Source organism: Pteropus vampyrus, unplaced genomic scaffold (genome assembly GCF_000151845.1).
Source record: "Pteropus vampyrus isolate Shadow unplaced genomic scaffold, Pvam_2.0 Scaffold3, whole genome shotgun sequence".
NCBI classification, from domain to species: Eukaryota; Metazoa; Chordata; class Mammalia; order Chiroptera; family Pteropodidae; genus Pteropus; species Pteropus vampyrus.
Genome location: NW_011888784.1, coordinates 7,217,151 through 7,241,472, shown reverse-complemented (window position 1 = coordinate 7,241,472; position 24,322 = coordinate 7,217,151). Strand labels below are relative to the sequence as shown.

General features: G+C 42.1%; 1 protein-coding gene across 3 annotated transcripts in view; it reads left to right on the top strand.

The window, feature by feature from the left end:
* Positions 1-24,322, top strand: part of SETBP1 (SET binding protein 1) — a 357,459-nt gene that overhangs the window by 249,953 nt on the left and 83,184 nt on the right. For all 3 annotated transcript variants that reach the window (XM_023531407.1, XM_023531413.1, XM_011361238.2), the window contains exon 4: positions 10,652-14,111. In XM_023531407.1, coding sequence (XP_023387175.1) covers positions 10,652-14,111 — 3,460 coding nt within the window. The remainder of the gene's footprint in view (positions 1-10,651; positions 14,112-24,322) is intronic.

Below are 24,322 nucleotides of genomic sequence, written 5' to 3'. Positions count from 1 at the left end.
CCACCGCCGATGTTATTAATTTTTAAAACAAACTTCCTGATTGAGGTTCTGGCTGTCTCTAAATTGTCTCTACAAGGAGACTGTGTACTAATTAACCCATAGAAACAATCAATGATGTACCTTTTTCAAGTTTCAGGGTGATTAGAATATGAAAATGAAGAGCACAATGGTGCAGATGTTTTAAAATCACAGCAGACAGCAATTAGTGACACGGAAACCAGCTGCTTATCTCTCTAGATAAAGCCTCTTAATAGGGAATTACACTGGAGGAGTCATTACCCAGATGGATCTCACATGATTTACAGAGGAGGCGGGGCAGCATTAACTTTGATTTGTGAGCAGGTTCTTGTCAAGCTTCCTTCCTTACCTCGAACAAGGTGGATTTGCGGCTGGCTTGGAGGCGGGTTTCACCTTTCTACCTGTTGGCCCAGGTCAGGGATGCCGCCAAGAATGAGAAAAGGCGAGAATGGGCCCTGCAGAAGCCACAGGCACCTGCCGCCTTGATTCAGGCTCCTTTGTTTTGGGATCAACTCAGTCAGCTGTCCCTATGCAGAGAAGAGATTGGAGACTGGGGGAAGGGAAACGAGTTGCTGGCTGCCTTAGGTGTTGATTGGAGAGAAAACATCCCTAAATTCTGCAGAGTGGCTGTGCGTGTGTGTGTGCGTGTACGCGTGTGCGTGCGCATGCACACATTAAACATAGGGAGCTGTCAGTAACTATTGTTTGATCTATTTTTCTTTTTTTAACATAATTAAGGTAAATTTACATATACTGGAATGTATAGATCTTAAATATACAAAGAATTTTGACAGATTATACAGCCGTGTAACCCATATTCCTATAATGACACAAAATAAGTTCATTACTTCCAGAAATTTCCCTCCCTCCTCTTTCCACCCTAAAAAGCTGTATAATCAACCACTGTTCTGATTTCTGTCCTAATAGATTAGTTTTACCTGTTCTAAAACTTTAAATGAAATCATACTTTGGGGGACAGGGTCTAGCTTCTTTAGCTGAGCATGATTTTGTGTGTGTGATTTTGTGTATTCTCATGTTGCTCAACACCTGAGCTGTTTCACGGTGCTTTCTACTCTAAATAAGCTGCTACGAAGTTTCTATAAAAATCTATTTGTGGTTATATGGTTTCATTTCTCTTGGGTAAATACACAGGAGTAGAAATGCCAGGTCACAGGGTATATTTAGCTTTAAGAGACATAGCCAAAACATTTTCCAAAGTTGTACCATTTTGCACTTCCTCCAGCAATAGATGAGAGTTTCAGTTTCTCCACATCCTTGTCAACACTTGCTGTTTTTGATCTCTTTCAATGATAGCCACCCTACTGGGTGTGTAGTGGTATCTCGTTGTGATTTTAATTGGCATTTCTCTGATGACAAATGATGTCTGAAGACATGGACATGTGCTTACTGGCTATTTCTACTTGTTTTGTGGCCCAGCATATTTTGGGGAAGGTATTTTGCAGCTGTGACGTTAACTTGGTTAAGAGTATTGTTAAAATCTTCTGTATATTTTTTCTATTTTTTATTCGTTAGTCAATTTGTTCTAGTAATTACTGAGAGAGGGGTGTAAAAATCCCTTTAATTGTGGAATTGTCTGTCTCTTTAATTCTCCAGTTTTTGTTTCATGTATTTGAAGTTCTGTTATGAGGTACAAACAAATCTAGTGTTATTGTCTCTTCTTGATGAATTGACTCTTTTATCATTTTGAAATGTCCCTAAATTATCTCTGGTAATACTGTTTGTTCTGAAGCCTATTTTGCATTATATTAATTTAGCCACTCAGCATTCTTGTGTTTAGTGTTTGTGTGGTATTTTGTTCCATCATTTTACTTTTAAGCCATCTATGTCTTTATATTTAAAGTGTATCTCTTGTAAATGCCATATAATTGGGTCTTACCTTTTAATTCAGTCTGACAGTCTACCCTTGTTTTTGTTATTGCTGCTGTTTTGTTTTGTTTTGGAGTGTTTAGTATATAGAGAGTTAATGTAATTACTGATACTGTTAAGTCTATTGTGTTACTTTTTCATTTGTTCCATCTACATTCTTTTTCTTCCTTTTCCGCCTTCATTGGATTAATCAAGTTTTTTTTTTTTTTTTTTAATATTCAGTGTTTCCTTCTCTTGGTATTTTAGATACACTACTTTGTTTTATTTTTATTCGTTGCTCTAGAGATTGCACTATGCATCTTGAAAATATCACAGTCAACCGTGAACTAATATTACATTCCTTCAACTGTAAGCACCTTACAAGTGTATACTTCCATATATCACCCTCCTGTTCTTTATTTTATTGTTGTTGTACATTTTATTTCTACAGATGTCATAAACTCTGATACATTGTTGTTATTTCTGCTTTAAGCAGTCAGTTGCCTTTTGAAGATCCAAGAATGAAGTGATATATATATATATATATAAAACTCCACATATTTACCATTTTCATGTTCTTCATTTGTTCATGTTGATCTAAGTTTCCATCTGGTATTATTTCCCCTTAGCCTAAAGAACTTCCTTTTACATTTCTAGTAATACAGGTCTGCCAGCAATGAATTCTATTTTTATTTATTTGAAAATATCTTTATTTTGCCTTCATTTGTGAAGGATGTTTTCACAGGATATAAAAATTTATTTTCATTTCAGTACTTTAAAGATATTATTTCATTGTCTTCTGACTTGATTTTTATTGATGAAAAGTCAGACACTATTTTTGTCGAACTTCCCTTTAAATGTGTCTATTTCTCTGGGTGCTTTAAAAATTTTATCTTTGGTTTACATCAGTTTGTTTACATTATGCCCAGATGTGGGGAGGGGGTTCGTGCTATTTATTCTGCTTAGCAATTGTTGAACTTCTTAGCTATGTGAATCCACATGCATTATTCTCTCTCCTCTACTTCTGGGATTCTAATTATATGTATGTTGGACCACTTGATACTCATCCATAGGTCACTAAAGTGTTATTTTTTTGTTTTGTTTTGTTTTTAATTTTTTAAAATCTTTCTATTCCTCACCCCTCCCAGTTTGCATAATTTCTACTATCTTCTCTTCGTGTTCACTGAATTTCTCTTCTGCGGTATCCTGTAAGCTGTTAAGCCTATCCAGTGAATTTTTCATTTCAGATGTTGTGTTTTTCTAATTTAGAATTTTCATTTTGTTATTTTGGTATAGTTGCCATCTCTGTGCTGAAATTCCCCATAGTTTATCAGTTTTGCCTATCTTTTCCTTTAAATACTTGAACATCTTCATAATGGCTGTTTTGAGGGCCTTGGATCTATATCTTCTCTCCTGATTTGGGTCATATTTGCCTGCTTCTTTGCTTATCTAATAAAATTTTTTTACTGTGTCCTGGATGTTATTGATACTATATTGTAGAGATCTGTTGTTTTTCTTTAAAGATCAAAGTCTTTAAAGACTTTTGTTCTGTTAAGCAGTTAATTTACTGGCAGATTAGCTGTATCCTGGTGTGGATTCTTTTTAGACTTTGTTAGGGAGGAACTAGAATAGCTTTTATTCTAGGGCCAGAGTATTACTACTCTAAAGAGTACCATTAATGGGATATCACTGTAATATCTGGGATAGTCATTAAAGCTGCCTCACTCTGGCTAGCCAGAAATCCAACGTTGCCCAGTATTAAGTGGCCTCAGAACTCTACACTCAGCTTATAGCTCCCTAGTAGCAAATCGCTGCTGGACTTCATGGAGTTTTACCCTCAAGTGCAGATTGAAATTTGGCTAAAGACATAGGGGATCCCTATTAAGGTCTCCGGGATTCCTTTTCTATATAGCTCCCTCTTCTCAAATTCCAGTCCCCTCAGGAGCCCCAAACTCTGATCTGTTTCTTTCATCCAATGAGATCATAGCTCTCTGGGTTCCTGTGCCCAGGTTTAGAAAGTTCTCCCAGACAAAAAACTTAGGGTGCCATGGAGCCTCATGAATTTCCCTTCTCTCTGGAATTCACAGCCCATATTGTGTGTTGTCCAATGCCTGAAAACAGTTGCTTCATATGTTTTGTTAAGTTTTATATTTATTTCCACTGAAAGGTTAAGTCTAATGCCTATTAATCACATTATGGCTGAAAACAACTCTGATTATTTTTATTATGCAGAAATAATAAAAGCATATGATAGGAAGCATATGATAGTGGCCTCTGTCTTTGTATGAGCTGTTAGCACCCCCAGGAAAAGGAGGTTTCTCTTTTTTTTTAAGTATTACAGCCCCTAAATAGCAAGTAAGGAGTATTTCCTGTGGGAACCACATTGAGGTGATTTACCAGGGCAATTCATGGGACAGGAAATGATGACATATTCACTGTACATATGTAATTGGAAAGTTCATGTCCATTTAGGAGCTAAGTAGCTTTTCTGGGTCCCATTATCTTAGTCTGTTTGGGCCACTATAACAGAATGCCATAGACTGAGAGACATAAAAAACAGAAATTTATTTCTCACAGTTCCAGATGCTGAGAAGTCTAAGGTCAAGGTGTCAGCAGATTCAGTGTCTGGTGAGGGCCTGCTTCCCGGTTCATGGATGGCCATCTTCTTTGTATCTTCACATGGAGAAGGACAAGTGAGCTCTCTGGGCTCTCTTTTATTATATGAGCATTAATTGAATTCATGAAGGTTCTACCCTCCTGGCCTAATCACACTGAGCTCCCAAAGCCCCACTTCCTAATACCATCTTATTGGGGTTTAGGATTTCAACATATGGATTTTGAAGGGACACAAACATTCACGGAATTCTATGGAATCAGAGGAATATAAAGCCGTGGTTTAAAGAGGCTACTTAATGACATTCCTCTATATCTACCATTAGTAAATACCTACCGTTAGTAAATACCTACCATTAGTAAATACCTACTGTTAGTAAATGAAGGAATGAACTGTGTTGAGAGATGTTTAGGGGCAAGTTCAAGGGAAGCTGACATGTGCATTCTTCCTATCCCTGAGTTTAAATGGTAATTTTCAAAATATCTTCTTAAGTGACAGAACCATCTCTTTCCACCTCCCTTCTGTTAAATGAAATCGTTTACAAGGCTGTTCTGTTCACTTGGGGGTTAAAAGAATGATCTGGAGCTTCTCTCTTGCTCAATCCACTGGCTACAGTCCAGAAATGTCTTTACAAAATCCTAGGACTCTGTGGAACATGTTTGAAAACCACTGAGCTGGAATATCTTCTGGTAATATCAGAGCCTCTTTAGTCCCTAACCCAGACCCCTGTCTTTGATATAATCCAGTGGTTCTCAACTCTGTCTGCTCATTGGGATAACTGAGAGATTTGAAAAAAGTACTACTGTTCAGTCCCCACTTCTAGAATGTCGATTTAATTGGTCTGGGTCAGATCCCAGGTACGGTGTTCTGTACGAATCTTCCTGGATGATTCTAACATACAGCCAGGGTTGGGAACCTTTAATCACACACTTTGCGGTTGCCTTTCTTGTCTCCCACATTTAGCTCTTGCTCAGGCTTGAACACTTGCTTCAAGCCTCAGGGATGGAGTGCCAGTATTTCCCAGAGCTCTGGGATTGGCCTGGATGAGTCGGAGAAATAGAAATCCCAGGGCGGAGGTCATGAACCCCTGTATGCCTAGTCCTTTCTGGGAAGACAATGTTCTCATCCATCCATATCATTGACTCTTCTGTCACCTCATCGGCAGCATACTTGGAATAAACAGGGGACCAGGTTACAGTTTCTCACTATGTAAATTGCAGAGAGTTCAGAGAGCAAAGCAGGAATGCTCAGTGGTGCCAAATTGCGTATCCTAACAGGCCTATGGCGGTTTGTTCTGCATATTTACCACCGAAAAGTGCTCCAGATATCATAGCAACCACAGAAGAGCCCCACTCCAGAGGAATTATGGTGTTAAAACATTAGATCGATGGTTTTAAAACTTGATTGTACATCAGAATTATCTGGGGAGCATGTTAAAATGCACATTCCTTGGTCCCACCCTGGAAGATTGCCAATACTGGATCTCGATGGGGCTCAGGAATCTGTATCAATAACCAGTACCTTTGGTGGTTCTGATGCAGGATTCAGGACCACGTCTTGAAAAGTACCACGTGCCAAATTAAGAGGTAAAAAAGCTCCTTCCTTTCTTCATGCCCAGATGTATTTTCCTGCTCTCATGTAAAGGAAAATATCTCACAAACAGTAAATTTAAATTATCGACGTCAGCAGACAGTAGCATGAACGCAGCTAACCCAAAAAGTGGTTTATCTCCCACCAAGTCATGCTTGATTTTTTATGAGTTATATGATTTTTTTTCCTCAGACCCAAAACGCCATCTTCTCCGCTCATTGCAACAAATCTTGCTTTGTAGATAAGCCTGAGATAAGGCCCGGCGACTCATTTTCTTCCCCTTTTTTTTATAGATCTTTAAGTTTGTATGCAGTGATCTAATAACGCTCAGTTTAAAAATTAGATGAAAATAAAGTGCTTTTTAAAAAGAAATCAGACCTGTACAAAGTTTAAATGTATATGATGTATACATTGTTTGTTGGGGAGGGGATAGTCTACCAAAGAATTCTCACATTACCAAAAGACTTGATTCCATAAGCACATCGTTTAGGAGAGAAATCTGTCCAAGGTTTTCAAGATGGTGTTTTACTGCCGAACATTTGGCTTGGGCTCAGTGTGCATGGAAAGCACTGTTCTTATAAAAGCAAGCCACACCTTCAAAATGACTATGATGAGTTCCACAGTCAAGTCATGGGGGTGGGGGAGCAGCCAAGAGACATGCTGAGCTTAGTTGGTATTAAGTTTTCCACAAAAATAACTAGCCCGATGTAGAATATCATCAGCTCTTCCCTTATTCATTAACCATTTCAGGAGATGATCCTGCTGAGGGCTGAGGGTGATATAAAGGCCTTAAAAGATTCAGGTCTTATCCTCCCCAAAAAAATAATAATCAGAAGGGGAGATAGAAACATGTGCTTGTGGGTTACTGAAGATCCTCACAGGGACTCTTAGCCCCAAACCACCGGAGAAGGATGGAAAGAGAGCCTGTACTTCTCTCACTTACCCAGCATTAAGGTAGCGACCTGTTTTGCCATGTCCGTCTCTGTCTCAGTGGAGTAAGTGCTCAATTCTCAGTGAAGGACATATTGGAACTGACAGCCTCACCATTGTGTATATAATATGTCATGGCTGACAGATGAAGAAATGGGATTTCTTGAAATGCAACAAGATATAGCCATCAGCCACTGCTGGAAGAAAGCCTTGTTCTGCCAGACCCCTTAGAAAGCATTCCTTCTAGGTCCTCTCTGCCCCTTCACCTCAGCCCATCTGAGTGCAGCATTTACAGGACCATTTGCCCCCATTACTCCTGATCCTTTGTTGTGCTTCCCTTTTGTCCATTCTGCCCTTTGATTGCCTCACTCTCCCAGCAGGGCAAATTGCAGCTGATGTGGTAGGAACAATGGGATCAGGCAGGGTCCAGATGGAAGCACTGGGAACCAGGCATGCTTAACTACATTACTTTCAGCTGATCTGCCCTGGGTGTAAGTGAGCGGGCCCCACCTTTCAACTGCCCGAGTAAAATCCACCCTCCCGACAGTCACAGTCACGTGGCCTTCCTCAAAGGCAGAGTTAATTGGAAAGTGAAACAATTTAACGGGATGGGGGAGGACTTACAATAAAAACTGCACTGAAGGGAGTGTCTTCAGTCCTTAAGTATTTGGGAAAGATGTTTTCGTTCAACACCTAATGCATTTGAGTGCTCCAATTTCATTATGAGCCATTCTCAAACAATCGATTGGCGGCTTATTGTCTTTTGCGTGCAGCCGTATGTTTTGTCATGGTAATTGACACCTCGAACATTATTTTGTTTATTCATTCAACAAACATTTATTGGGAATTTTCTGTACGGTTTGCTTTGCAGTAGGCACTGAGGATAAAAAAGATAAATGAGAGAGTCTCTGACCTCACAGTACTTACAGTCTAAGAGAGAGAGACAGAAAAGTACAGAAATAAATGGCATATAGCAGTTAAAAGGATTGTGATAGGTGTCTTTATAAGAGACAGTGGTGCATACAGAAGGAATGGCATAAGAAATTAGACTGGAGGGGGCGATTATGTTTGCAGACAATATGTTGCAATATACACATCATTAATCTCACTGTTGACGAAATAAAATACCCATAGTGAAATGTATGTTTCTTTATTTATTCAATAAATGTTTATTGAATGCCTACTATTTTCCAGGCACTGTGCTTGGTACCTCTGTGATGGCGTATATATAGGATAAAAAGGGAGATAGGCATTAATTCAATTAGTCCACAAATCAACTATAAAATTATGATAAGTACAACAAAATTGAGATCTATGGTTTTATTATAAAATCTTTTAAGAGTATTTCTATAAGGTAGAGTGCCTCCTAGGATTCAGCTGAGATTAGAACATAAAGAAAGAGTTAATTAAGGAGTCTGCTAGGTGCCAAGAATAAGAAAATGGAGCAATAGAGAAAAACTGGTGGAGATCAGTGACCAAGACTTGAGCTTCCCCGCGAAGCCCCTCTGTGGACTTCAATGTCCTGGTCTAGAAAAGCAGAAGGGGATTGGTGGCAGGGGGTAGAGGAAAGAGGGTGACTATAAGTTCTGTTTTACCCAGGTCCAAAACAATAATTTACATCTTTTGTCCCACTATCATTTTTAATATGTGACACCACTGACTCTATTATAAGTAATCAACTATATTGTCACTGTAAGGAATTGGAAACTTTGTCTTCAAGCCCTCTCTAGAGCTGTCATTCTGTGAGTGTACACGTAGTGCCAACCAAAATCCAAAGCTTAAATGACAAATTAACAAAGCCCTGATTCATAATAGATGAGTAAATAGCGTTTAATATTTTATGCCGTGAATAAGATTTCTCTTTTTTGCAAAAAATGGGATAGCATCCTATGTTCACAGCAGAAATACCTAGTAAACAAAGTGGCAGAATTAGTTCTCTAGATGTTGATGATGTGGTGGTATGTCTACTGTTAACTACATGATGAAGAAAAAGTTAAATAAATTATTTTTCTTAATTTTCTCCTGGGCACTTCCAAGCTTAGCTTAGGACAACTCTCTCATGATTCTTAAAAAATATAGTCCAGTATTGGAAGTATAAGAAGGATTTCATAAAATCAGGGAGGCAGAAAATAAGCCTAGGGATTCCAGGAACAAGTATGAAGGAAACTCTTTTTTATTACATTAAATTTTACCTGTAATTCTTCCCATGTTCTGTGTTTTGACTCTTAGTAGGGACCATAAAAAGTGTTTTCTAATAAAATATAAATCTTATAGCATCAATGGCAAATAAAAATGAGTAGATGACAGATAGATGATAGATAAAAAGACAGATAAATATTACATGTTAAAACTTCCTAAGTTCACTAAACCAATTATATTCTCAGTGGAGATATTATCCAAAGCTTCCTTTAATTTACTAATATTTTTCCTTCTTTAACAAATCTTAGGGCAGTGTGTGCTTTAAGTTTACTGCTCTATGTGTAAAACAGGACTTATAATAAGCTTTGAAGGATGCTTTTGTGTACTGGTAGCATGGCTTGAAATCTGTCTGGAACAATAAGCAGCTCTATATTAAAAACCATTTTAACAGCTCAAAATGATATGTTCATTATTCACTCCCTTTGTGACTTTATAGACGCTACTTAATGCTTTGCCTCTAGCACAGGTTCTGCCTTTCCTAAGGAAGGTGCCAGAGTCAAAGACAGTTATTTAGAATCAACGTAGGGGGAAACACAGCTGACAAGTTCACAGGAGTGATCTTGAATGATAATGATTTTTTTCCTGGCACATTTGTCCAAGAGACTCAAGGTTCCTTTTGAGAATATTCAAGAGTTTCCTCAAGAGAGCAGTCAATGCCTAATGTGGGCTTAAGAATGCCTCAGAGGACTAATTTCCAAACACAGCACCACTCCTACAGCCAGCAAAGATTCGAAAGCTCTTCCCTGTTTCTTTCCATCTTCCATTTCTTCTCCATGCCTTTGACTGGCACTCTGCCCACCCACCCCCACACAGTCTTCAAACTTCCCCCTGAATTCCTCAACTTGTGCTGCTTTTTCTTGTTGCAGTGGTTCCCAAGGAGTTACTTGTTTGAGTAGAGGTGTTGAAATCCAGGATAAAGTGTAAACAGAAAGTGCAACAGGAGAAAGCAAGGGAAAGACGTGTGTTTGAGGAGAAGCCTGGACAGAAATAAGAGGCAGCTCGAGCTGGGCAAAAGAACACAGGGACTAAGGAAGTTCAGATTCTCTCCTGGACTCTGCCACCTTGGGCAAGACTCTCTGTTCAAGTTTCAGCTTCTTCATTTGTAAAATACAGGCACCGAGCTAAGTGCCCTGTAGGGTCCCTCCTCTCTCTAAACAGTTCTTATTCTGAGATCACATTTAACCAAGATCGTTAAAGTTTCTGTTATGTGGGGGAGGGGAAAGACAGTGATTAAAGCGCCCGTATTAATGTTCAGAATCAGTGCACCCTATTTTTATTACTGCAATTGAGAAACCCTCTGTAAAGCATTCTGGAATGAAAGGTGGCTGTTTCTACCTTTCACATCATTACGCCTTTTGACGTTAAATTTTAAGCAGTTCCAATATGCTCATTTTTGTTTTTCTCTCTCTCCTTCTCTACTCCGCCCACCCTTAGGCTTACGAGCGGCCACAGAAACACTCAGCTGTCCATTATGACCCAGGCCTCCCACAGGACTTCACCGGTGACACCTTAAAACCAAAGCACCAGCAAAAAAGCAGCAGCCAGAACCACATGGACTGGTCCACCAACTCTGACAGTGGACCTGCCACTCAGAATTGCTTCATCAGTCCAGAATCTGGCAGAGAAACTACAAGCACCAGCAAGATCCCAGCTCTTGAGCCCATGGCTTCCTTTTCAAAGGCCCAGGGTAAGAAAGGCAGTGCGGGGAGCACATGGAGTCAACTATCCAACAGTAGCAAAGATATGCTCTTGGGAGGCGTGGTTCCATCCCCAAGCAACCACAGCTCACCAGCCCCACCCAGCAGCTCTGCCGAGTGCAATGGGCTTCAGCCCTTGGTCGATCAAGATGGAGGAGGTACAAAGGAGACCCCAGAACCACCTACTATAAGCAGCAAGAAAAAGTCTAGTAAAAAAGATGTGATAAGTCAAACCATACCAAACCCAGACCTGGACTGGGTCAAGAATGCCCAGAAAGCATTTGACAATACAGATGGGAAAAGGGAAGGCTACTCTGTAGATCATGCCCAAGAGGCATCACCAGCCAGACAGAATGTGAGTTCCGTCAGTAATCCTGAAAATGACCCAAGTCATGTCCGGATTACTATCCCGATCAAGGCACCCTGTCTAGATCCAAGCAGCCATAAGAGGAAAAAGAGACAGTCTATCAAAGCAGTGGTGGAAAAGATCATTCCAGAGAAAGCCCTGGCTTCTGGAATCGCTATGAGCAGTGAAGTAGTTAATAGGATACTTTCCAACCCTGAGGGAAATAAGAAAGATCCCCGTGTCCCTAAGTTGAGTAAAATGATAGAGAGCGAGCCCCCCTCGATTGGCCTTGAAACTGGTGGAAATACCGAGAAAATTGTCCCAGGAGGTATGTCTAAGCAGCGGAAGCCACCCATGGTCATGACACCTCCAACATGCACAGATCACTCTCCATCAAGGAAGCTGCCAGAAATTCAGCATCCAAAATTTGCTGCAAAGCGGAGGTGGACGTGCAGCAAACCAAAACCCACCAGTATGCTTCGGGAGGCAGTCATGGCCTCCACTGATAAACTGATGGTGGAGCCACCATCTGCTTATCCCATCACCCCGTCCAGCCCTCTGTACACCAACACAGACAGTCTTACTGTCATCACACCAGTCAAAAAGAAGCGGGGACGACCAAAGAAGCAGCCTTTGCTCACAGTCGAGACGATTCATGAGGGGACTTCCACCAGTCCAGTCAGTCCCATCAGCCGGGAGTTTCCTGGCACCAAGAAGAGAAAGAGACGACGCAGCTTAGCTAAGTTGGCCCAACTAGTGCCAGGAGAGGACAAACCCATGAGCGAGATGAAATTTCACAAAAAAGTTGGAAAGCTTGGGGTGTTGGATAAGAAGACCATCAAAACTATCAATAAGATGAAAACACTCAAGAGGAAAAATATCTTGAACCAGATCTTGTCCTGCTCCAGCAGCATTGCTCTGAAGGCTAAAGCTCCGCCCGAGACCAGCCCTGGGGCAGCAGCGATTGAGAGCAAACTGGGCAAGCAGATTAATGTCAGCAAGAGGGGAACCATCTACATCGGTAAGAAGAGGGGCAGGAAGCCAAGAGCAGAGCTGCCGCCCCCATCCGAAGAACCCAAAACAGCCATCAAGCACCCAAGGCCTGTTTCTAGCCAGCCGGACGTTCCAGCCGTGCCTTCCAACTTTCAGTCACTTGTGGCGTCTTCACCAGCAGCTATGCACCCACTTTCTACACAGTTAGGTGGGTCCAATGGCAACCTGAGCCCCGCCAGCACTGAAACCAGTTTTTCAGAGTTGAAAACTATGCCAAATCTCCAGCCCATCAGTGCTCTTCCAACCAAAACCCAAAAGGGCATACATAGTGGTACCTGGAAGCTCTCTCCACCCAGGCTGATGGCCAACTCACCTTCCCACCTTTGCGAGATTGGGTCACTCAAGGAAATAACGCTGTCCCCTGTGAGCGAGTCACACAGTGAGGAGACGATCCCAAGCGACAGTGGCATCGGGACAGACAACAACAGCACGTCTGACCAAGCAGAAAAGAGTTCAGAATCCCGACGGAGGTACTCTTTCGATTTCTGCTCCCTGGACAACCCGGAGGCCATTCCGTCTGACACCAGCACAAAGAACCGGCATGGTCACCGGCAGAAGCATCTCATTGTGGACAACTTTCTGGCCCACGAAAGCCTCAAGAAGCCAAAGCACAAGAGGAAACGGAAAAGCCTGCAGAACCGTGATGATCTCCAGTTTCTGGCAGACCTAGAAGAGCTCATCACCAAGTTCCAGGTGTTCAGGATCTCCCACCGGAGTTACACCTTTTACCACGAGAATCCGTATCCCAGCATTTTTCGGATTAATTTTGATCACTATTACCCGGTGCCATATATCCAGTATGACCCGTTGCTCTATCTTCGTAGGACTTCAGACTTGAAGTCAAAGAAGAAGCGTGGTAGGCCTGCAAAAACCAATGACACCATGACAAAGGTGCCTTTTTTACAAGGGTTCAGCTACCCTATTCCCAGTGGAAGTTACTATGCACCCTATGGAATGCCTTACACATCAATGCCTATGATGAACCTTGGTTATTACAGTCAATACCCAGCTCCTTTGTACCTGTCGCACACGCTCGGAGCAGCTTCCCCATTCATGAGGCCAACAGTGCCACCACCTCAGTTCCACACAAGCTCCCACATGAAGATGTCCGGTACAGCTAAGCATAAAGCAAAGCATGGAGTACACCTGCAGGGACCTGTTGGCATGGGCCTCGGTGACATGCAGCCGTCCCTGAATCCTCCCAAGGTGGGCGGTGCCAGTCTGTCGGGCGGTCGGCTCCACAAGAGGAAACACAAACACAAGCATAAGCACAAGGAAGACCGGATCCTGGGGACCCACGACAACCTGAGCGGTCTCTTTGCAGGCAAAGCCACCGGCTTCTCCAGCCACATCCTGAGCGAGCGACTGAGCAGCGGGGACAAAGAGCTCCCACCGTTGAGTGAGAAGAACAAGCATAAGGAGAGGCAGAAGCACCAGCACAGTGAAGCCAGCCACAAAGCTTCCAAGAACAACTTTGAGGTGGATACCCTGTCTACACTGTCACTTTCTGATGCCCAGCATTGGACGCAGGCCAAGGACAAAGGTGACTTGAGCAGTGAGCCTGCGGACTCATGCACAAAACGGTACTCTGGCAGTGGCAGTGATGGTGGTAGCACAAGACCGGAGAGCCTGGACGTGTTCGGTGAACTGAACCCTTCGAACGACAAGTGGGACAGCGATGTGAGTGGGAGTAAACGGAGGAGCTACGAAGGCTTTGGGACGTACAGGGAAAAGGACATCCAAGCCTTCAAGATGAACCGCAAGGAAAGAAGTTCTTACGACTCCTCCATATCTCCGGGTAAGGCCACATTTTTCCTCCAAGTTGGACTGACTTGCTACTTAATTGCTGGGCTTTGCACTTTTGAGGTCTGCCTTCTTTGGCACACTGTGTTCACTGGTTTGCAGAGAGGTAGGAGCAGAGAAGGCTATTCACGTGAACGCACTTGCACATTGGGTCCGCTGCTCATTTTACACTTTGTTTACTTGGTTATTTAATGTCTTTCCTCTCTCGGAGCCATTACCTGTGAACCGCGGGCCCAGAGGCAGCCCCGGTAGCTCTGCAACCATACCCACTGCCTTTAGGCTTTTTATTAAGGGTGCCATTCTTAGGTCCTTATCTGATGTGAAGGTGCAGTTTGCTGGTTGGGTAAAGCTTATAAAACTCACTAGGAATACCAGCAAGATCCCAACAATGTCAAAGCTGGACGTGAATGAATATCTAGTTTATCTGACCTCCTTTCTCTACCAGTCACATGTTCTAGGTTGAGAATCCTATAGCCCAGTCATTGAAATCCTGAAGTCTACTTGATAAGGGAACCACAGCCCCAGGCTAGATTGTCCTCTCTTTGTTTATGGACATTTGATGAGCTACCCTAGGCAGGCCCCCAGAGTGAAGACCTCACTGTCATTTCCGTGCATGAAGGAGAGGGAGCCTGGCCAAAAGGGTTGCAAGCCTCCTACCCCCAAGGGGACCTTAACTGCTGTGTCTCTTGGCTTGTCCACTGGGAATGGGATTTGCCCACTAATCTCTAAACTGAAGTGTTGGAGGCTACTAGAAAGAGCTCATTCCGTATCAGTTGCTGGCAGAATTTCCTTGCTGACCTGCCCACCCATATGAAATTTCTTTGCCTTGGAAGCCTCACACTTCCTCATAAGTATCCCTTTGTCCCTGTCCACACATCACAAAGATGAAAAGACTCCTATAGAATAGAACAGAAGCTTACTAGGAAAAGAGTGGAAACTCCTTTTTTAGGAGTTGCAAAAGCTAAAAAGGATTTCTCATGCTCCCCCTGCTCAGGTCATACAAAACCCCTGGCCGAAGCCTGGTTTTAAGGGACTAATCATTCCTTTTTAAAGTCTGGGTGTAGTGTTTTACCTCTGTTTATGATGCGTACCCTGTACTTGTCCTTTCCCTTCCCAGGGAGTCTACTATTAGTGAAGACGAGGGAAGGCTATTCATGAGGAATTAGAGACATTTTCTAGGCCAGCAGAATTCAGGAAGAAATATGATTATGAGTTAGAAGCCACTTAACGATTGTACCAAATTACCACTAGCTTGTGAGTTAGCTGTAGTGGTAGATGTTCTTTTGGGTTAATGAAGAGACCAATTAGCAGCCATGTCCCCTGCATTTGCTCAAGATGATAAATGGCCCACACATTGTGTCTGCCCAAAGCGGATGTGCTCATCTGGGCTTTTCATTTCTCATCATCAGACTTTGTTGAAGGTGCTTTTTTTTTCTTGTGTGTGTACAAAGCCCAAGGTAAGCCCACTTGGGCAGGAGTTGCTAGATTAAACTTTCACATGAGGAATACTATTGCTTTCTCTTTTAGCATGATGGAATTGATTTGTAGGACCAAAGCTAGTCGTGGACAGAGGGTGTTCTCTTTTTTTATTATTTTCTTGACATTGTTTAGCTAGAAAATGATGGTGGCGTGTTATTGCTGAGAACCTACAAGCAAGACTCCTAACTTAACAGACCTGATCTTGGAAGATCTTGGAAGCTAAAACCAGCTATTGTTTTCTCATTGAGTTTCTCATCAGTCTTACTGGGATGTTTTTTTGTATTTGACTGTATTGCTCGGTGCTGGTTGAAATTCCCCATCAAAGTGTTCATCTCTAGTCACTGTGTGTGTCTCTGAGTGTGCCTACACTCTAGCCATACAACTTTCCTTGCGTTTGCATTCACATGGTGGTCATTACTTTATTTAAGATCCACCCTCCCCCTCCCCATCTTCGTATTTGTTTTGCAGCCAACCAATGAGGAAGGCTTCCTTACATCTCGACCTTTTCTAAATAGCAACCTGGAAATATCTATATGGACAGAGCTTCTATCTCTGTCCTTACTGAAATCTGGTTTTCTGAGTTGTTTTGGCCACTGCTTTGTGCCTATCTCTGTGTTATATGAGTTTATTTTTCCTCAACATTTTAGTGAATCATGATTGTTGGTGGCCTCTATGTTTATATGCGTTATGCCTGTTGTCCCTACACACCTTGTTGAATGTCTTACTGGAACAGACTGGATTCCCTATCATTCCTCTCCCTTCTGCCCTTGGCCTCCCCTTGCTTATATCCCAAATGCCCCCTCTCTTGCTGGGTCCTGAAAACATCAGGGATGAAATGTCTTCAGTAGCACTTGGAACCTAATGTCAGAGTTTATCAAGACTCCCTGAAGAGTGTTCACCTAATAGAATCCAGAGAATGCCAAGGTCCCACTGAAAGATGTGAGGCAGGTGGGATGAGGCTGAGGGTACCAGAGGCATTCGGATCTTTCAGAGACTTTATCTGAGTCGAAGTATCTGTTCAGCTGGATGATACTGAGGGTCATGACTGGAAATGAGCATCTGTACTTCCCACCACGTCTCTCGCTCCACCTTTTTATTCTCCATTCTGGATTCATTTCTATAGTATCTCGATGTCCTATTTCATGTGAGATAGTCTTCTCTAAAATAGATATGGCATAAATATAGATGGCCTATAGATGGCCTTTAGCCTATTGAAGACCAGAGTTAGTAGCTTAGTCAAGAGAGGACTTCACGTGCTCCCTGACATCAGAGCTGACAGGTACCATACAAATGTAAGTCATTGCCATTATAGAGAGAGGAAGTAGATACCCCAGTTAGCAATAGCAGCAGTTGCACACTCCATGTTCTCTTTCCTACTTGGAAAATCATTCATTCTCCATCTCCTTGCCACAGCAGATGGATGTCTTGTTTTGTGAGCCCCCTTACAATACACCTAGAGCTTAGAAGTCACATAGACTCCTTTTCTGTATTCTATTCCTTCTGTTTTGTTTTGTTCTGTGTTGTTTTGGGCAGGGGGGCGGGGTGTTTTGTTTTTGGGTTTTTTTTTTTTTTTTTTTTTTGGTTTTAGAAAGCAGTAGCTCTTTTGACCTATTTTCTAAATGCATACCATCTGCTAAATCTCCATTTATAAAAATGCTTCCCTGAGGCCAAATAATGGAGAAATAGTAGGCAGGTGAAATCCACCCTCAGCATTGGAAGACGGCTCATCAGTCCTCATTTGTGCCTCTCTCCCACCAGGCATCTCTCCCATCTTGCACAGGCTGACATGCAGCAGATTCCCAGAAGAGCAGACCTGTCCAAGGTTGACAATATATAGTCAGGATGTGCTCTCAAAGCCAAGTTCTCATAAGGCAGTGGACGAGGTCTCTAGTGTGAGTGATGTTTTTCCTGTTCAGACCACTTGGAAACAATCTTTGCATACTTTGACCTCAGATCATGCCAGGAACTTCAGACATCTTGACCACTGCTGTCCAGGTTCCCAACACATGTTGGAGAAGCAGTGAGGAAAGTAAATTTACATGTGTTACCTCTTAGTCCAACACTATTATTTGTCAAGGTAGCCATCCAGAGTCTCCAAATGTCAAGTACTTTCTTCATGATGAATGGATGCTGAGAACTAATCTTTAGCTCACCTCTCAGATATCAGAATCCTGACATGAAGGTAGCTGGATTCCCTTGAGCCTGGCTAACTCCACCTCTTCATGTGGCTTCTTTCTAGCATATTGCCAGCTCCTCTTATGAGCGCTATGGGCCATTTTGTGAGGCAGTCTCTGCTGTCACTCACTGGCAGGAAATGGATGCCCAAGCCAAAAATAATACAGAAATCTCTTCCAAGCAGTCATCCAGATTAGGGAATTAACCGCATGGATGAAATGCCATGAAAGCTATACAAAAAAAAAAAAAATGTGTGAGGAAAGTTTTCTAAAAATGGAATAGAAGGAATAAGAGGACTCGTGGGAGGAGAAAGTTAAGACCAGGAAAAAAGAAACAGTGGAAAATGGAAAGTTGGTGTAGTGTAGACTGTTTCACCTTAATCCAAATGGAATTCTGGGTCATCCTGTGAGAAGAAATGAAAGATGGATTAGCCGATGGCTGCTGTGTGGTTTATCGGGATTATGAGTACCTGCCCCAGTCTTGTCTCCTACACTAACCAGCTGAAAGACCTCATCTTTTTGAGTCTCAGTTTTCCCAAGTGAGACTATGACAATAAAGGTTCTGACTAGACCGGATAACCTAGGATTATAAAAGTCTCTAATTTATACAAAGGAATTTGCATATGAACACACACACACACACACACACACACAGATTGGGCAGTTCTGAAGAAAATGCCCAAATATTGGCCAAGTTGGGCAATTAATTAGCTGTTCAATGAAGTTTCAGAATACATTCCTCTGGACCATTTATTAATCTGTGTGACTCACCCATTTACCTTTGGCTTAACCATTTAACTTCACCTTTCCAAAAGGTGGAACTCCTCTTATCTGATGCCTACTAACAGATTAGCTTGCTCCTTGTGTAGGCTGAAACCAGTCATCATCTTATAAACGAATAGATTAGAGCACTAATATGACCAAATAGTATGGGAGCTTGCATTTATATTCAGACTCAGAAGTACAAAGATCTTAATAATGTAGTATAAACACCTTATTCTGTTGATGAGCATACTAAGGCTAAAGAAGGTCAAGTGACTCATTCAGTGATGCATATCTAATTGGTAGAAGAGCTTAGACTGGGAAGACTGGGGAGCTTAGCATCTGGGAGACAGAGAGACACAATAAAAGATAAAAAAAAAAAAAAACTAGAAAGGTGAGTCATAGGAGAGATGTTAAGCTATATGTTTTCTTTTGCTGTGAGCTATTGTAAAAGGTTAGCATCTCTTTGACAATAATTTGGTTTCCAGGCTATCTCTGGGGACCCGTATTTGGGACTGGAAACGGTCTTTGTGGGCTCTGATGGAAGTCATTTTTTTTTCCTTTCCTGTCTTAACAATTGCACATATTTATTTTATCGAGCCTCCTAAGGTTTCCTTTTGGAAACTAGGAATTAATCAAATTAAATGTTGTGACCCATAACTTTATGGCAATGAAAAAAAAAAAAAGAAAAACCTTAGACTCACAGCATCTCTTTTGCTACATTGAAATAAGAAAGCCAGCCATTCTGCCTTTGGAGCATGAAGTCCCCAGGCCATTTATCTTCCCACAGTTGGCAAACATTCCCCTGTCCTGTTGAAAGTTTTTATTTATACCTCTGTGGCTTTGGAGAATTATGGAGATTCAGGTGTGGGTGCAGAGAAGTCACAATTTCAACAGACTTGGCTTTGCTACAACGTGGAGCTTTTCTTGGCTAGAGAAATCAGGAAAGCATGCGTCCACAGGCCGGCCTGGCCCTGGGCAGAGATAAGGATGGTGCCTTTGGAAAACCATGTCTTCACTCTATAAATAAACAAGTGATGGGGCTGAGTACTTGTTAGGATTGTGGCCTAGGCTTGTGCCGTATGGCACTTACTGAACATTGGCTAACTTCAAGGGAAGTGATAAAGACAGGAGAAAATCTTTAAAGTATTTGCGTAATGCCAAGTGCATGCATGGTTCTGTGCAGTCCTGAGGGAGGAATTCAAGGATGAGTAACTGAATGCTTTTGCCCTCAAAAGGTTACAATCCAGAAGGCTCTTGTCTATACTCGGGAGAGGAAAAGAGATGTAACTGATACTGTAAGGCAGACTGTAAGGCCCATCAGAAAGTCATAGAGAAAGTGCTAGGGCTTTCCAAATAAGGAGGAGCCACTGCCATGTTTTCAGTGGGAGTGGAGAGGTGGGACCAGGAATTGCTTCTTTGTAATAGTTATAATTTAAGATGAGTCTTGAAAGATGGAAGAGGCTTTTAGAGAGCGAAGATGGTGTGATTGGTGCTGGGAGGAGCGGGGCAAACACACATAAAAGGAAGCCATGTAGACAAAGGTATCTAGGTGGAAATACCCAAGAAGCATTTGGAGAATGGTGTTTAGTTCTGTTGAGGTTAGAATCTGCAGTTGCGGTATCATGACAGATAAGGTTGGAAAAGTATGTTGTGTTCATGACTTAGAGGGTTCTCTCCGTCACTTAGGCTTGTGCTTAATTCAGTAGGCAGTGGGAAGCCATTGTTTAAACTGGCAAAAGTCATGAGGTGACCAAATTATGTTTTATCGATTTCCCCTGACCACTTCTTTCCTCTAGTCTGCGTTGGGCAAACTTACCCCATCTTTGCATTCTTCAAATTGTAATTATCCATTTCTTGTTTGGATCGTACTTACTATCCTGCCTCTCCCTGCCTCCCCCTGCCCCCAACACACACACCCTTGATTATAAGCATCATAAAGGCATCGTTATCTACTCAGATTCTCAAGCAAAAAATAATAGTAAAGAGTCATTTTTGATTCATATCTTTTCCTCTCTACCTAAAGTCGAAGATGATTCCAGTACATTCGCCCCTGGCAACTGGAAAAGTGGTGATACATGAACAGAATTACAGAAATCAAAGAGAGAATCTGGTTGGTGTGAGAGGAAATCAGTTGTTAAGGCAGCAGTTGGCCATGCTGTACAGAGCTCAGAGCTAGAGGTTTGTCAGAGGACCCCATGGCCCACCTTAAAGAGAGAAGCAGAACAAGAGGGGATTAGGGAAAATGCAGAGAAGGAATGACAAATGTTAGAGAAGAACCAAGGAGTCAAAAAAGGATGAATTTAAGAAGAATGGGGTGGCCAGTAAGACCAGAAGCTGCAGAGAGTTCCTGGAAGATGACAATGTCTGTGAACGTATGAATGGTTCTAAAGGCAACAGAAAAGTTAAAGATTCTGCATTCAATACCTCGTGTCATTAGGGTGTGATAGGCTGTGTGCCAAATCCAGATGGCAAAGAATTGAGTAAGTGGATGATGAGAAAGGGGGCTGCAGGTGCAGAAAGCGAAACTTTGTTGTGGTTCTAATAGTGTTCCAGTTTCTAAGGAGATTTTATTTCTGTAGTCAGCCCTTGATAGCAAGTGGCACACTCATTCTCAGCAGGTCTTAACTCTAAGATCCCCCAGTCCTGGGAGCACAAGGAAAATGCCAGAATTCTGTCTCTCCATGAAGGCCAGGTATAAAAAAAGGTAAAGGTTACAGTATTTAAAGAGGAAAGAGATCCCAGGCCGGTTTCTCCTTTCCTGCCCAATAGACACATAGGCACTTAGTTTTTGATGCTGGTAATGATTGTATGAAAACTTTCAACAGCTCCTTTCTATGGTACCATGGGTGTTGGCTGAGCTGCTGTGAATGTCTAGAGGAACAGTCCAGGTTATAAGTTCTGGTAAATGGAACGTTTATTGAATGTTTACTAGGTGCAAAGTATATAAACTAAAACCCAATTTTTGGTTCTCCAGAGGTCTTTACTATTTTGTGGAATAAAATGTATATGCTGGTTCATAGAGTTTACAGTCTCAAGAATGGTTGGGAGCTCTTTAGTGACACTAAACATATAATACAGTGCCAAAGACAGTTAGGGAGACTAGAAGAAAAGAAAAAGAAGGAAAAGGCTCCTGACCTCAAGTTCCTTATACTACACTGAAAAAAAGGGAGACTAAGCTAACGTACGTAAAACAACCAGAGAATAAATGCAGACCAAGTTTAATCCATGCTAACTCAGTGGCCAACAATGGAAGCCAGAGGGATCCAGGATCAGAAAAGATAATAGTGTTCAAAAGACAAAATTCTGAAGCTGAACCTTGGAGAGTGGATGTGTAGTGAGTGAGTGTGGCAGGAGATGGGTGAAGATGTGCAGGTGGGCATATGTGGGGGTACAGGAAAGCACTGGCTAGACTGAAGGTAGCAGTTAAGTGGAGATGGCTTTTTAAGAGGCATAGCTGCCATGCAAGGGATGTGGCACTGCACCTCAGAGGAAAGGAGGTCATGCCGATGTTGCTCAAGGGTGCTGGGCATAGAGGGTGTTGAGCCCCATGTTGGGTGCTGGGTGAAATGAAATGATGAGGTACCAGAAAACACACTTGACCTCTGATAGAGGCCATTTTTCCATTATCAGAGGACAAGAAATGGATACATACACAGACACAAAGTAATTAGAGAGAATCGTGAGAGTCTACACACTTAATGACTGGGAACAAAACCTATTCTACAGGGGGGAAGAAAGGACTCATAAAAATAACTTTCAGAGTAATAAGTGGCATGCTGTAAAAGCAAGTTAATATTGGTATTTGCCCAATTACATAAAGATTCAGAGCAAGTTGCATTAAAAGGAGGCAGCACTAAGAGTAGAGACTGACAGAGTAGAGCGGGCAAACCCCAAGAGCGGCCTCTGCGTGGTTTTGCCCTCCAGTGAAGGGGCTGGGAGGTCGGTAAGGAGATGGGCTTCCCCTTGCTGATGGTCGATCTGAGGACACAGAGATAAAAGGATTTCCCGGCGGCTACATCCCAGTCATCCTTTGCATCTGAGCAGGGCCTGTGCTTTTCAAAGCACATTTCCTGACTTTTATTTGATCTTCAAAATCCACTGAGGTTTGCAAATAGGTGTTGTTTTCCCACTTGACAGGCAAGAAAATCAAAACCCAGAGGGTTTCAGTATTTGTCCAAAGTCACGGAACCAGTTTTGTGCAGGAAAAGTGCTGGATCCGAGGTTTCCTGACTTTTTTCAGCACCTCCTTTTTTCCTACTAGATTTCTGAAGTCTTTGACAAGGTCAACAGGATGACTCAGCTTCTGTATTATCCCTAAAGAACCCTTGCCAGTGTGTTGAATAGCGGAGCCCAGAATAAGGCACTAGCTAATTGGCAACTTGGTCTTTACTAAATTTAGTTTTTTATATAAAGGGAGCTCTTTGAAGCCAGGGTTAGTCAAGCCCCGGGTGGGAGGCCCATACTGTGTGTGGAGCCTTCCTCTCATCTAGGGGACAGACTCCCCCGAGCAAGCACAGATATCCTCAAAATCACAAAGGAGACATGAAGCGGGGGGGAACAAGAATATGTTATTCACTAAATCTCAAAACAGTAAAGCTATTTTAAAACTTCGTTACTTTTTAAAGAAAATTTTACACAATTTGAGAGACTTGACGCATCTACTAGTCAATGCACATAAACTTGCATCTTGAGAGTGATTTCAGCTAAAAATAAAAAATGAGGTGGAACAAGTCATTAAAGAAACTGTTGGTTTGGGGCTCCAGCTCAAAAGTTTGGTGAATGTTGCAGAGGAGACTTCATCTTCTTTTAAACGTCCACCAGGAACAGCCCAGGAACTGGGCTGTGGGCTGAAAGAGCTGTGGTCTGAAGCAGTTTCTCATGTCTTATATTCCGAGTATGACCAGGAAGATAGAGAGGTTTCTTTTACAGGATATGCTTCTCTGTGCTGCTAGTTATATATTTTTACTTAATTTATTTATTCTAATCACACAATTAAAGTATCAAATGCCTAATGTATATATGACGTAATCCTGGGCAATGTTTCAGCTGTAGTTATGTAAGGGACATCTTATCACCGTTCACTAGAAGTGTCCTAAAAGTCCGTGTCAGTGTGTCTCCTACAAAATAACAAACCCCTTTCAGGCCAGATGTTATTTTTCTGAGTCCCCAACGACAACCAAAAATAATGGATTCCCCATTCATAGCATAGAGCAAATTATTATGGGGGAACACACATATTACTTTTATCATCTAAAAAAATACACATTAGTGAGAGAAAATTTAGAAAAACATGTATAAGAAAAAATAAAACCACCTCGCAACTCCACTAAGTAACCATTATAACAACACAGATGCACAGGTTCCCAGCTGGTGGTGGTAACTACTCACCTTCTTTCCTTTCCTTTCTGCCTCCCACCTCCCTGGGAGAAGCTTAGACAAAGCCAGGCTGTGCTCCCCTGCCCATTGTCCCTCCTCTTTCTCCTCTCTCCCCACCACTAATTTGGTTGCCTGGTCTTTTCAATTTTCTCTCAAGTGCCTTCTCAGAATTGACCACCATAATCCTTCCTTCTGCATTTTGTATCATTGCCCAGACAGAGGAATATATTTTTAAAATAAATGCAGCAGCAATTGGGGATGAAAACCATCCAGATTTCCAGACTGTCCTATTTAAGATCGCCACAAGAATTCAGGTGCCAGGACAGCTACCAGGCAGGGGACAAATTAGTCATGGCTGAAGATGATTGCCAGAAAATTTTCCCAAGAGTCACTGAGTATTGAGTGTTTCTTT